This window comes from Camellia sinensis, chromosome 1 (assembly GCF_055761805.1).
Source record: "Camellia sinensis isolate YWXY chromosome 1, ASM5576180v1, whole genome shotgun sequence".
NCBI lineage: Eukaryota > Viridiplantae > Streptophyta > Magnoliopsida > Ericales > Theaceae > Camellia > Camellia sinensis.
The window spans coordinates 97,621,942-97,636,488 of record NC_138961.1 but is presented as its reverse complement, the minus strand read 5'-3'; the positions used below and the strand labels follow the sequence as shown (position 1 = coordinate 97,636,488).

At 47.6% G+C, this 14,547-nt stretch overlaps 1 protein-coding gene across 1 annotated transcript; it reads right to left on the bottom strand.

The window, feature by feature from the left end:
• Positions 1-7,704: 7,704 nt before the first annotated feature.
• On the bottom strand, positions 7,705-10,247 carry LOC145789870 (protein MAINTENANCE OF MERISTEMS-like). Its single transcript, XM_082867430.1, has 5 exons — positions 9,662-10,247; positions 9,248-9,409; positions 8,598-9,161; positions 8,414-8,512; positions 7,705-8,171 (listed from the first exon to the last, which is right to left on the bottom strand). The coding sequence occupies exons 1-5, from the start codon at positions 10,109-10,111 to the stop codon at positions 7,887-7,889; spliced, it is 1,560 nt and encodes a 519-aa protein (XP_082723556.1). The 5' UTR covers positions 10,112-10,247; the 3' UTR covers positions 7,705-7,886.
• Between the last annotated feature and the right edge of the window lie 4,300 nt (positions 10,248-14,547).

Genomic DNA, 14,547 nt, shown 5'->3' with positions numbered 1-14,547 from the left:
GCTCTGGTTTTCTAGGGTTAGGGTTAGATACACTCAATCTATCTCTCTTTCCCTCCCATTTTGCACACTAGGTGTTTTGTGCCTTACTATTGCACACAAACACCTAGTGTTTCACCTTCCTCTTAAGATTAGAGTTCTAAGGGGTTGTTGTTGAGCTTCTTGACTGATTTGGAGCCAAAGGAGGCCATTGGAGCATCCTTGTTGAAGAGGACTACAAGGGTAAGAAACTTACACCTTTATTCCCCATTCTTGCATCAATTTTATACCTATCTTAGAGCTGTTTTTGTGATTATTGTATAACATAAAAAAGTTCTATTTTTAAGCCCTCTTTATTGTTTATTAAGAGTGTTTTGTTGTTTGAGGGGTGTTGACCACCCTTAAGCCCCAAAAGGCCTCATTTTGAGCCATTTTGTGCTAGCTCCGGGATTTTGGTGTTGAGGTCTCTTCACCACTGAAATCTTGAGGGATTTCAGTGGTAAAGATGATGCTTTGAAGTCCCAAGAAGGAGAGGGCCACCCCCTCTCCTTGTTGTCCTTGAAAAGGGCACATTTTGGCCTCTTAAAGAAGCCTATGCTTGAGTGTGTGTTGAGCATGTTTGGTTTGTTTTTCATGCTTATATATCCATGATATAACATGATTTCAAGTTGGTTTTGGAACCTTATGCATGTTTAGCATAGTTGCCATGTAATGCCTTATTTGTGCCTTAACATGTTCTAGGTTGTTAGCCTTTGTTGGAGCATGTTTTAGGCTTGTATTTGTGAAGGTTATATGCTTATTTTGCCATGTTTTAGATCTGTCCATAGTCGTTTGGGTCGATTTTAGCATGCATTATAAGGCTCCTTTGCATTTGGGCTTGTTGGCCTTGAGTATGTGCATGTGTAGCATGCCATCTTTGCATTGTTTTGGTGATTTGGGATCATTCTATATGTCATTTGAGTCCCATTTCCATGCTTGTTTGATTGCCTCGCATGCCTCTTTAATGCTTTGAAAGCATGTGTTGCAATGCTCCATGTTTTGGCCATGGTGTATGCCTTTGTATTTGGGCCACTTAGATGCCATCTAAGTAGTCCTTTAGCTTTGTTTTAACATGCTAAATCTATTTTTAGTTGTTTAATGCATGCCATGTTTGGTCATGATAAGTGTAGTTCAATGCCTTATCAACTTGCCTTGAACACTTGGACTTTTTGTTGCATGCTTGACTTGATTTATAATTTGATTTGGCATCATTTTATAACATGATTTTAAGGCTCATGTTGCATGCTAATTTGTCCATGTTTCCTTCTTTCAAGTGTGCTTGAATGTTGTTTGATTCATGCTTAAGTGTTGGTCCTTATGAGCATGTGTGTGTGCATGCCATTTAGCTCTCACTCTTTAGCACTTTTGGCTACTGTTTTAGGCCTATTTTAGAGTCGCCTAATTCATGTTTAAGTCCATCTTTGCATCCATTTGCATTGCCATATGCATGCTTGTATGCTTGCATGAGTTGATTGCCATGCCATGTTGCATTCCTAGCTTGTATGCCTAGGTTGCATTGCATTTCGCATGCATGCCTTGTTCCTTGAATTGGTGATAGGAATTGGGCCTTATTTGTTTGATTGGTGTGCATACATTTGAAATCAAAGATGCATACTCGGTTCTTTGGGCCATCATGCATGGAAATGCGTGATTGGTGGTCCGAGAATCGAGGCACATGTCCCTTTGAGTCATTACAATGATAAGAGACATGGTTGGTGCATACATGCCTTGAAATATGCTGCCATGCCTTGTTTTGCCCTTTGTCGCTGTGAGTTGCAGGTTCTGCAGAAATACTCTGCCGACCGGCAGTGTAATGTGCCGACCGGCACATTTTTCTCTGCCGACAGGCCCTATTTTGTGCCGATGGCCATACCACACTGCCGGTGGAAGTTTCATCTAGCCGGTGGTGATCCCCTCTGTCCAAGGATGTAGTCCTGAGGTTTTGACAACCTCCAGAGGAGGAAAGGGAGGAAAACAGAGGCAGCTTGCGCATGGTGGCGCGTTTCCCGAGACGCTTTCCTGCTTTAATTAATTTAATTTAATTTGTTAATTAAATTAGTTAATTTGTAATATTAATTAGCTTGCGTAGTTAGTTAATTTGTAATATTTATTTGGTCCCTCCGAGCGAGGGCAAATCTGTAATAAGTGTGTGTGAGTGTGTGTATGTCTTCCAACCTCACGTCTTTCTTCCCTTTTACTTACCTGCTTTGATGGTTAGTATTAGGTCACGTCTAATTTAGCATACCTTATGCTATGCATGTGTGCATCCATGCATTTGTATTACATGCATTAGGCTCGGTACATCACGCTAATTGCATCAATACTTCAATTTTCAAACTGAATACGTGATAATTGTGCATTTTCACATGACATGTTTAGGATAGCCGAGCCTATCTTAGCGACATTTTGTATGCGATGCATTAGGCACTTCACATGGACTTGGATCATGCATGATTACTAACAAGTTCTTTGTTTTGGCGCGGAGTACTATGTAAGTATTTCCGCTTTAGCATATCGCATGAGTGTGAATGTTGCCATAACAGCATGCTTAACATGTGGCTAGATGCTTATGTGTTAAACTGTTTTGAATGCCTGTGGGTGAAGGCCGGATTGTTTGAGTTGGAAAAACTCGTTGAAATCCGTATTTTAGCCTACTTGCGAGTAGCAAATTCCAAAGCATTTTCAAACCAAACGGATATGCAATGTTTATTTCCAAATTAGGCAATCTAGTCTATACTTGTTTGCTGTGCGCATAACATAGTAATTCTAGGCTAATAACCGGAATAAGAACACATAAAGTTTTCAAAATCAGATATCACGGTTAGTAGAGGCCGGTCTTCGGACCGGGCGAAAGGGGGTGCTCATAGCTGACCTTCCCCGATCGTACCCAAGCTCCCGAGCCGAGACAACTCCGGTGATGACGGACATGTGGCCTTCGGCACCGAGTCAGGGTTTCCTAAATTCCCCCATTTTAAAATATTTAGGTGGCGACTCTGTATCTGGCAAAGCAGTCCATGTTTGGCGCTACTTTTTCAAAAATCTGTTTCTCAAAACGATTTGCCAGATTTGGACTCTTTGGTTCAGATTAAGAACCGTGACACAAATCGAGAGTCCGAACTGTAGCGCGAGGCCCCTCCCCGGGCGCTGTTACAGTTTCTGGCGACTCTGCTGGGGAAGTTTAGAGAGTTTGACTCGAACTCGTGATATCCTATTTTGACTTCATTTATGTGTTTCTTTGCATTGCATGTGCATTGGTGCGCCTAGGAACACAGTGTTTGCCATCTGCCATTCCTGAACGGTTCGCCGGAGGCTTGTCTTGTCAAGGCATGTCCATAAGGCTGACCGGCTATGGGCTCTGACAGCATGGGAACACAAACCCCGGTTTACCGAGGCACCCTTTTTTTTGACCATTCGACCTAGTGCATATTCGGAATCCATAGTGACCATTCCAAGCTAGGACAGGTTGCTTACCCGATTATAGGTTGTTTGAAACCGCTGCGTGCGTAGTGAAATCCTAGTTCCTGACAAAATAGGACAGGGAAACCCTACCCCAACATAGGGGTGTTTTGGCTCTCTCTTACTTGCTATGTGCTTTTAGAGTGTATCTCTACAGGAATGTACATACCAGTTTGCAAGTTTGGGGCATCAGGCCTAAGGGCATTGGTATCAGAATTTGAGAATCAGTTATCCGCGGGTATCAGATTCAGTATTTTGGGGAACAGAAATCTGGGAACAGTGATCAGCAGTAGGGAACAGTTGTTCGGCTACACCCGTGTTTGATCAGTTTGGGCTGAAGTGCTGTCTGTTTTTCTTTCAGTCCAGAGAGTTGCAGAGTTGATACAGAACAGCCAGTGTCTCCCCTTTGCTGAGGCAAGATTTATGGCGACACAAAGTTCAGAAGAAATTGTGGTTATGACAGCCGCACCGGAGCAGGGAACCACTCCGCAGAATGAAGCCAGCATCAGTATGTCATATCCGCCCAGGTCGCCCGTTGTGCACCCGGTTTGGGCTCCCCAGTTATACCAGGCTCGTGAGCCCACCACCTTCGAATTGATGGGGATGATAGGCGATCTCCAAAGGTCTGTGGCAGACCTCGCCTATGGAATGTCGGCTTCACCACCAGCGGCACCGTATGCCGGGAATTTTGTACCACAGGAGCCCCCGCTACTGGGGCGGATTGTGATAGAACTCAGCCAGCCAGAGATGGCTTCTGGCTATAGCCACGATATGTCAGCACTAACCCCGACCCTCGATCAGGCTGAGGCCAAAGGAAAGGACAAGGCAAAGGTAGATGCCGACCCTATTGAACAACTGCTGTGGGCAGTCGAGGCTCTGAAGGCCAGAGGGATGAACAAGCAACAAACATCCGCAATAGTGACCAAAGCTATAGATGATGCTTTCCCCGCTCCAACCAAAGGCAGTTCAAGCCAGGCAGAAAACCGGGATGGGCCCCGTCATGCCCAAACAGTTCCTGTTGTTCCCAACCCTGCACCGGGAAAGGTTCAAAAAGCCAAGGCAGCGCCAGCTGATCCTTTCGCCAGCGCGTCTGGCAAGAATCCTCAAACTGCAAAGTACCTACCTCGAGGGCGCAGAGTCTTTCACGACCTCCACATGCCTTTGTCTAGGGCATTGTTGATATTGGCGAAGAATGGGCATCTTAAGCCTTTGGAGCCCCGACCGCTCCCGAAGAATCTCCCCGCCACCCATGATGCTACCTTGTACTGCGCGTACCATCAACAGTCCGGTCACAGCACCGATGGATGTTCCCGCCTTCGCCATGAAGTGCAGGATTTGATTGATAATAAGGTTATCCTACCACCTACCTCAGGCAAGCCCGTCACCACTCAGTTGTTGGATTTCGAGGGCTCAGATACTGCGAGTATGTAAAGTGAACCGCCTGCGGGCAACATTTGGTATTTTTTTTGATGAAGCGTTTGGCACGCATTTTTGAGCATCGGTGAAACCGAGTTTTGTAAATTCTGGCTTGGATATCGAGTCGGTCTTTTGTTTTGAGTCTGTCTCTTTGTCTTGAGTCAGTCTTTTTTTGCTTAAGGGTCTGTCTTGTTGTATCGAGTCAGTCCCCGTTGTATATAATACCCGGTGATTCAGGGGTTGTTGTCCCGAACACCGTCTTGTTTTATTATTATCTGTTTTTGTTTTGAGTCTGTTCCTGCCGAGGGGCCAGTTACACCAACAGAGCCGATTGAAATAGCTGTTGCTATCTCAACTTCATGCTTGCTTTCAGCATAAGGACCAGAGAATTTGATTGGGCTGACAGTACATCTCGCCTGCTCTCCTGCGCGCCAAACTCATAGCATTAACCTAAGTTTTCAAAAAAAAAACTTTTTGAACACTGCGGTGATGAAAACGAAGAGGAAGGAATTCCTTGGGTTTTGTAAAATTTTGATCATTTTGAGAGAAAGAGAGGCGTGCTAAGCCTTTTTATGAATGAAATCATGCTTGTCGGCGTGAGTACTGAGAAGGACCCTGGCCTGATCCAGATTGGTTCCACACTATCTTCGGCACGAGCGATTCGTCGCTTTCTTAAAAACTTTCAAAAACAAATATTTTACGCGACCTTGTGAAGACCTGTGTGGAATCGTTCTTGAGATCGCGCAGCTTAGGATCGCTCTCAGCCTCAAGATTCAATCCGCTCCGACTTTGAACCCATTCAGACTGTTCAAAAAGTTCAACGGACAAACGCCATGAAAGGCCCGTGTGGCCAGTTTTGAGGTAGCCTTCGATCAAGAAGCATCAAGGCCGAATCAGAAGGAGTAGATCTCGCCGGAAGAAGCTCGTAGAGTAACCCTGATGGGTTCTCCGCAAATCAGTGCAACAGCCGTTCTCTTAGACACGGAGAGGCTTCCAGTTCAGGAACCATTTGGCATGGACTTGCTACACTTTTACCCTTTGAGAGGCTCGCTGGGTCGAAAACCCAGAAGGGCGACCCAGGCAAAAGTTAGAGCAAGAGAAAAATACAAAAAAAGAAGAAAAGAAAAGAAAAGACAAAAGATACCAAAAAGAAAAGAAAAAGAAAAATGCAAAAGAAATGAAGAAGAAATAGAAAATGAAAAGAAGCTCGCAAGGTCGAAAACCCGCATTGGGCGCCTTGGCAAAAATAAGAGCCAAACAAAGTGAAGGTTAAAATACCCGAGTGGACCTTAACCGGAACTACGTAAGGCTTGATTCCCATGTTTGGGATACGTAGGCAACTTCATCATGAAGTCCAGCCCCCAACGCTTTCATAAGCGTCTCAGTCCATGCAATGGTTTCAATTTCGTTCCAAAGTCCAGTGGCCAACACCCTTCAAGGTGATTGTGTCCATATATGTGTTGTAACCGTCTTCGTCATCTCTGTGTCCAAGAGCTCGACCACCGCCGATGAAGACTGTCCGCGGATTGCTGCGGCACCATCCCAAACAAGGGGCAACTTTCCGTTGCCACCAGCCGCCGCGAGCCGCCATTCAAACTAGGGGCAACTTTCCGTTGCCTCCCACCCTCCTTCAAACCAGGGGCAATTTTCCATTGCCTCCGATCCGAGGTTGCGCATCTCGAAGGGTAAGTTTCATGCTTGTTGAGCATCAGCTGTTTGAAAAATAGTTTTTGAAAATTTTTACTGAGGTTGACTATTTTCTCGAAAACTATCTCATTTTCCAAAACTGGACCATTGTCTTGGACCCAAAAAGGAAAATTTTCAGTGCTTGCTGCCTGACTTGCATGCTTTTCAAATCAAAAATCGAACAAGTACGTTAATCCGACTCTCGTTTTGATCAAAACCGTTTTAGTAGAAAGCAAAAACGAAAAAATGGTTAAAATGATGAACTAGGGGCACAGTTGAGCCAGGCGTTCTGTCTCTCCCCCGTCATCGACGTACTTGCCAGAAGAGCACTCTACCTGCCGGAAGAATAGCCGTGAGCTAACGGTGTTGAGCATAAACCCGCACCTTTCCATTTATCCATCAATCACCCCGGGGAGGGATGAAAAATGAGAGAATGAAGAATAGAGAGGTGTAAGTTGAGAGAAAAGCGAGGAAAAGGGTTTCGAGAGAAAATCCGAGCTTGAGAGTTGAGTGATGTGAGAATCACAAATCAGAAGGGGTGGGAAACAATACCCAGATTGAACTGGCTCCTCGTGGTCCGAGGTCCCCCATCTTTGGTTACGCGTCTGTGTGTCGTGTCTCTTTCATTTGACGGTCTCGTCTTTTGTTTTTAGTCTTTCCCGAGCGTGTCTCGTTGTGTTTAGGTCGTGTACCTATATTTGAGTCCTTTCCGCTCTGTTCAGTGGTAGGCTCGATATCCCGGTTTGAAAAACCCTCATTCGATTTCAAAAATCGCTTATGCTCAGAATGCTGTGCCAATCTCTACATTGGAACGTGTTCCGACTCCAACCGGTTCCATCTTTGAGGTCCGTCCTGATTAGATTGGGCTGTCTTGTTTGAGAATTGCAGTGTGCAGAATGAACTGAATGCTGTGTTTTGGGCTGTATGCAGATCAATCCCCAACAGAGTAAGGGCTGTGTGTCTAAGAATCAGGCAGTGGGTTGCTTGGGTTGTTTCGGTTGTTAGCTGTTTAAGTTATCTGATTATTACAGTGCAAGTGTTCAATTTTCAGACAACCAATCAATTCCATTTACATTGAGGTGTAACATGATGAGATGCGATGCAATGCATGAAATGTGTAAATGTAAACACTTTTTCAGATAAAAAGTTCGTTTCGTTTCATTTCATTATCTTTTTCAAATGTACAAGCTTTGGAAACAAAACCTGCCTGTGGCAGTACAAGGTAATCTATCTACCAACCAAAAAGAAAAGTACAAGGAAAGAAAGAAAAGATAGCAAAAATCTACATCTATGTCAAGCACTCCGAAGGGCCGTCAGTCTGTCCTGGTCCTCTTCCTGGACGAGGGTCCAGGAGCATCAACAGCGTCGTCATCAGAGCCCGAGCTAGAACCGTCTGCGGTCTCCTCCTCCGACGACCCTGCCTCCGCCTCTGACTCCTCGTCGTCGTCATCGTCCGGGACTGGAGCCCGCGAGCTGCTCCCGACGTGAGTACGCCCACCCCTAGTGCGGGGAAATATCCTGCCCTCCTCATCTCTCCCCCGGGCAGGGACAGAAGGTCTGGCTGGAGCACCTCCTGCCATGGGAATCTGGAAGGGAGGCTGAAAAAGCACACAAAAAGTGAAATGCATCAGTATACTGTAGACAGTTTATCAGTGCAGAATGCAGTGTATGGATACAGTGTATGAATGCCGTGAGCAGTTTGTCAGTACAGAGTTTAGTGCAGAATGCAGTGTATGCAGTGCTCAGATACAGTGAGATCAGTGTATCAGGTGTTGTGCCGTGAATCAGATTATGCGAAGCAGTGTATGAATGGTTTGAGGCCAGTGTCAGAAGGACATACCGGTATGCTGTAGACAGCCAGAAGGTCAAATGTCCGCTGGAGCATCCCCATCATCGAGGCATTCATCGCCAACGACTGACGGGTGTACTCAGGAGAAGCCTGCAAAGGTATCAGATGCATTAGTATTCTGTGGAATATCAGTAAACTGAAGTGAGATAACTGTACGAAGTGCAGTGATACATACCGGCGGAAGGTCGGGGATGTCAGTGAACTCATGACCAGCCGGTGGAGGGGCGAAGGGGATCTGATAGGTCGACCCACCCTGCCCCTGGAAAGTCAGTACAGCAGGCAGGGCAGGCCAGCCAGCTCCTCGTCCTCCCCGCGCTCCGCCCCTGCCACGGACTCGGGCCCTCCTCGAAGATCCAGCCCCTGCTCCTGCTCCGGCCCCAGCCGCCGATGCTACAGGCCTGGCCCCCTCTGCTCGACGACCGCTCAAAGGTCGCATCAGGTACGTCCGCACGTACTCCTGATAGTCGCCGGTGCCTCGAAAGCCGGCCTCCTCCCAGCCGATGGAGTAATCATCCAGCTGCTCAGGGGTCAGCCCCTCGGTCTCCCTCATCTCTGCAGGAGGGTGAGCCGGGACTATCTGCTTAGGTAACCCGCGGGTCTGGCGTAGAAAACGCTCCCCCAGGTACCAAGCCCGACAGACCGGGCCCTCTAGCAGAATCCAGAAACGCGAGGTCTCCTCAGCACCAGGGAACCGACCCCGCATCGCCGACGGCAAGGAAGCCCATGGCCGCCATGTGATCTGAAAGTAACAGACAGTTTGTTATCTACTGTTATTGAAACATGAAGTGGGAAAGCGAAGCTAAACGAACTGAAAGTAAAGCATACCTCTGTGGGGGTGATGGTGTCGAAGTATCGGCGGAAGAAGCCGAATGTCTCCCGAGGTCGCCGGGTGCATCCCCCGTCAAAGCGACTCGAGAAAGGAACAGCCGGAGGAGGCTCCGCAACTGGTACAGGTGCAAGCCTAGGGAAGTAGGCATAAACCCACAACTGCAAAACAGATGTCAGTATGACCTTCAGATAAAGCAGGGTATACAGAATAAAGCAGAAATGGCAGAGCCGTGTGTTGTGCAGTGTATTGTGTGCAGTGTACAGTGTGAGCAGTGTACAGTCAGTGTAAAACAGAATGTATGTGTGTGCCGTGTGTACAGTATACAGTGAGTGTAAAGCAGACCGCAGTGTGTGCAGTATACAGAGTACAGAAAGTACGAGACAGAAATGAAAAGTGGAGAAGAAATGTACCTCCCAAGCTCGCCAGTAACCTCCGAGCAGCTGGCCGCTGCCGCGAGAAGCCGAGCTCATATATCCGTACAAGGTGGCCAGAGCAGCGCCGCCCCAATCGAAGTGCAGAATATCTCGGACGTCCACCAGTGCACTGAGAAGGCAGAGAGGCACGGTGTTCGCCCGGTCGGCGAAGATAGTAGTCCCGAAAAGGAACATGAGGAAGCCCCGAGCATATCTCTCCACGTCCTCCTCGGTCATCTGAGTCTCCTCCCCCAATGCGGGCAGGACCCTGAACTGTGCCTCGAACCAGGAATAGCGGACGAAGCCTGGGCGAGCTAGCGGAGGGGCCTCCCCCAGTAAATGAACCTGAGCGGCGGTCCACTCATCCATCGCTATGTCGAAGGGGATCGGATCACCCCCTACCCCGATGCCTGTGAGCATCGAGAAGTCATAAGGGGTCATCGTCATATCCCCTGCGGCAGAAAAGTGGAAAGAATCGGTGGTGTCCCACCACCTCTCCGCCAGAGCAGCAAGAAGAGGTCTGCAGGTGGACAACCTAGAGAGCCCTCGGCAGAAGGTGCCGAAGCCCGCTCGGTCCACGATGCGCTGGACCGCATCAGGGAGCTCGTCATACCTCTCCCGCGCACCAGTATTCCCATACCCGCGAATGGTATGGGAACCCTCCTGTAAACAGAAAACAACAATTGCAGGACAACATTCAAAATGCGATTTTGACAAGACAGATATGGCATGTATGCAAGTTTGTCAGATTCAGGCAGATACCGGGTGCCGGTGTGCTTATAGAAAATACGTGTGCTGTGTCAGCGTGTTTGGGCGTTTCAGAACAGATGTGGCATGTGTGCAAATCGAACAGATTCAGACAAATACTGGGTACCAGTGTGTGTGCAGTAGAATACAGTGTGTGCCGTGTGTTTGGGTGATTCAGGACTAGTGCAGTGTGTGTGCATGTGTCAGTCTCAAGCAGATATCAGTTGTATGTATGTTTACAGTCAACTACGGTCTACGGCATATCAGGTTTCAGCAATTAAAGAATACAGCTAACTATGGCAGTTTTGTATCCTACATTGCAGAAAGTAAAGCAGAAGATGAAGAGTTACCTCGGGAGTGCCGAATGAAAGGTGGGAGGTAGGCTCACGCAGCAGTAGCTCAGGGGCCGCGTACCTCTCGAAACTCCGGAACTGACGCAGGCCGTCTGGGGGCAGAACGTGAATCGCCGGCCGGTAGGTCGCCGGATCGAACGGGCGCTCGCTCAGTGGTAGGAGCTCGACCCCGGGGTCCATCTCGTGGTCCGGGGGAGTCCCGACACGTGGAATGTCGTGCGCCATGTAGAGAGTGGTGTGAAAATGGCCGGAAAAGGAAAACCGAGCCGGAATACGAAGAGTCAACTGAAAAGTCAACTCCCGAGAGGGTCGGAAATGGCCGGGAAGGCCGGAATGTGAAAGGACACGGAAATGAAGAGGAAAGTGAGGGGAACAAACCCCGAGAAGGCGAGAACGCCGAACGAGGCGCCGAAACGAGAATGTGATCGGTGGAAAATGTCCGAAACGCGGGCACGGAAATGAAGAGGAAAGTGAGGGGAACAAACCCCGAGAAGGCGAGAACGCCGAACGAGGCGCCGAAACGAGAATGTGATCGGTGGAAAATGTCCGAAACGCGAAGAGAAACGCGAATCCGACGACGAAACGGGCGTAGAACGCGAAGAAACGGGCGAAAAATGAGACAGAAGCACTCTAGAGAGAGAGGGCAAGAATTTTCGGCGGTGGAAAAGTGAAGAATAGGGTTTTCAAGCCCTATTTTATAATGCCCGAAGTGAAAAGACAAAACTGCCCCGATTCAGCAACTGTTTGCCGGTCGGCAATGTTTTGTGCCGGCCGGCACTTTTTTGTGCCGATAGAATTATTTTTGTGCCGACGGCCAGCCGGTGGCCTCCCCTTTCGGCCGGTGGGGTTCCCACAGCCTTGGTTAGGCCATATGAGAAGTTTGTGGTCTTCATAGCTCAAGAAAGTGCAAGAAAGTGCATCTCCGATGTTCAACCGGCCTCCGTTTTGACTTCGGGCCGTGTCTCCAGTGCGTGGCACTCGAATTCGTGCAAGGTGTATCCTTTTTGTATCCTTTTGAATTCAAAAGTTGCCCCATGTGTGTTGCACGAACTCATCACACTACTTCGGTGCATTACATCGCGCTGTCACGCGCCACACATTTGCATTGTTATGCACGTGTTACATGCGTTGCAACACGCACCCCTTTGCATTGTCGTGCACATTTCTCATGCATCATCATTGCATTTCCATTCCATGCATTGTCATGCATTCCGGAATACGTGCGTTGTTGCGCATTTAAGCCCATTTACACTCCGTGTGGCATGCACGTCACACTTGGCATTGCACTTGTTAGTGCATTGTATTTTGTTCGCGCTATTTTGCGCATCGCACTATTTTGTGCATTGCATTTGTTCGCGCTATCTTGCGCACCTTACTTGCACTTGTTAGTGCATTGTATTTTGTTCGCGCTATCTTGCGCACCTTACTTGCACTTGTTAGTGCATTGTATTTTGTTCGCGCTATCTTGCGCACCTTACTTGCACTTGTTAGTGCATTGTATTTTGTTCGCGCTATCTTGCGCACCTTACTTGCACTTGTTAGTGCATTGTATTTTGTTCGCGCTGTTCTGCGCATTGCACTTGTTAGTGCATTGTATTGTTCGTGCTGTTCTGCGCATCGCACTGTCTTGTGCATTTCAAACCTCGCGCTGTTCTGCGCATCGCACTGTTCTGTGCATTTCAAAATTGTTCGCGCTGTTTTGCGCATCTCATTGCATTTTGCATGCATTCCATCGCACTGTCTTGTGCACTCGCGTTGCCTAACGCATTGCGCTATTTTGCGCATCATACCGTCGTGCAATACCGCCGGTCTGGCGAGACCTTAAACACGCACGGTCTGGCGAGACCTTAAACACGCACGGTCTGGCGAGACCTTAAACACGCACGGTCTAGGAGACCTTAAATCCTTTGGAGGTGCGAAACCTTCAGCGCATTGTCACGCGTCTTGTAAATACCCCCCCGGTCTGGCGAGACCTTAAACACGCACGGTCTGGCGAGACTTTAAACACGCACGGTCTGGCGAGACCTTAAACACGCACGGTCTAGGAGACCTTAAATCCTTTGGAGGTGCGAAACCTTCAGCGCATTGTCACGCGTCTTGTAAATACCCCCGTGGTCTGGCGAGACCTTAAACACGCATGGTCTGGCGAGACCTTAAACACGCATGGTCTGGCGAGACCTTAAACACGTACGGTCTAGGAGACCTTAAATCCTTGGAAGGTGCAAGACCTTTATTGCATTGGTGTGCACACTATTGCTTTGTACATATCTTAAGCCGCGTGTTGTCGCGCATCTCATGCAACATGCATTTCATACATCATTTGCATTTCAAAAAAAAAACAACAAAACATGCATTGTCATGCATACATTTTGCATCCCGGTCTAGGAGACCTTAAATCCTCTGAAGGTGCAATTCCTTCGGTGTTTGTCGTGCCCGAACGACTTTCGGTGGTCTGGTAAAGCCACCTGTCTGTGCTTGCGATGAGTTCCTAGAAGACCAACGGGGACGGTGGAAACTAGAGTTCGAACGGCTTATGCCTAGAACGCAAAGGTTCGGGAGTTCCGAGACTAAAGTCTGGTTTAAATACCCAGAGGTCTACCCTCGGCTTGAAATCTGTATGGAAGCCCCATAGGTTGAGGCGGCATGTCTACGCCTCAGTTCTGGATACTGAACCAACCTAGTATATCACCCTGTTGGTAAGATAGGGAAAGTTGCAATCATAGTCATTGCATATTTGCATTGTCTTGCATTTGCATTGTAGTTTGCATGCATTCATTGCATCACCTTCCGCCTTTGGCTTGCGCCTTTCCAGGTTGAGCTTGGTCTGGTATGTGTCCTTACTTTTCATGTTAGAACACAGTTCTTGTGTATCGCGCCGATTCCGCGTTGATATGTTGGTTGAGGGTTGCGGCACCTTTTCTGTGTTACACATGGCTCGTATGTGTGCATGCCTTTCCTAGGCAAGATTTGGTTTGGCTTGTATGCCATATCCATTGTATCCATTCCATTGCATATTTGTAAATATTGCATTGTAGATTGCATGCATTCATTGCATCACCTTCCGCCTTTGGCTTGCGCCTTTCCATGTTGAGCTTGGTCTGGTATGTGCCCTTACTTTTCATGTTAGAACACAGTTCTGTATGTGTATCGCGCCGATTCCACGTTGATATGTTGGTTGAGGGTTGCGGCACCTTTTCTGTGTTACACATGACTTGTATGTATGCATGCCTTTCCTAGGCAAGATTTGGTTTGGCCTGCGTGCCATATCCACCCATTACATTGTAGTGTAATTTTTGCATCCGGCATTAGGATCGTAGTCCTTTCTCCAGCGGGTTGTTTCCCCACTTGTGTCATTCCACCCAATACTTGTTCTTGCGTCTGTCTACAATACTCATAGTTCAGTTGACCGTTCTATGGTAGACAGACTTGTTACCTCCATCAATCTATTTGACATAGGTGTGGTTTCGAACCGCTCGTGATTGGATCATGATCCAAATGCTTTGCATGTAGCTTGCATTGTTTCAAATACATTGCATCTTCATTTGCATTGTTTATACATTGTTTTGTATATATTGCATTTCGTTTTTCATCCATTTTGCATTGTCATGCATGTTGCTAACAATATTGTACCTGTTAAGTTTGTTTTCTTTTCAGGCACGATATTGTATGTACGGTTCATTTGAAGCTGGTGCAACCAGACGAGCCGCGCAGGTATTGTATCTCCCGAGTGAGACGTATTGAGAATTCCATAATTCTCTTACATCCTTTCTGCATTGTAGTGTA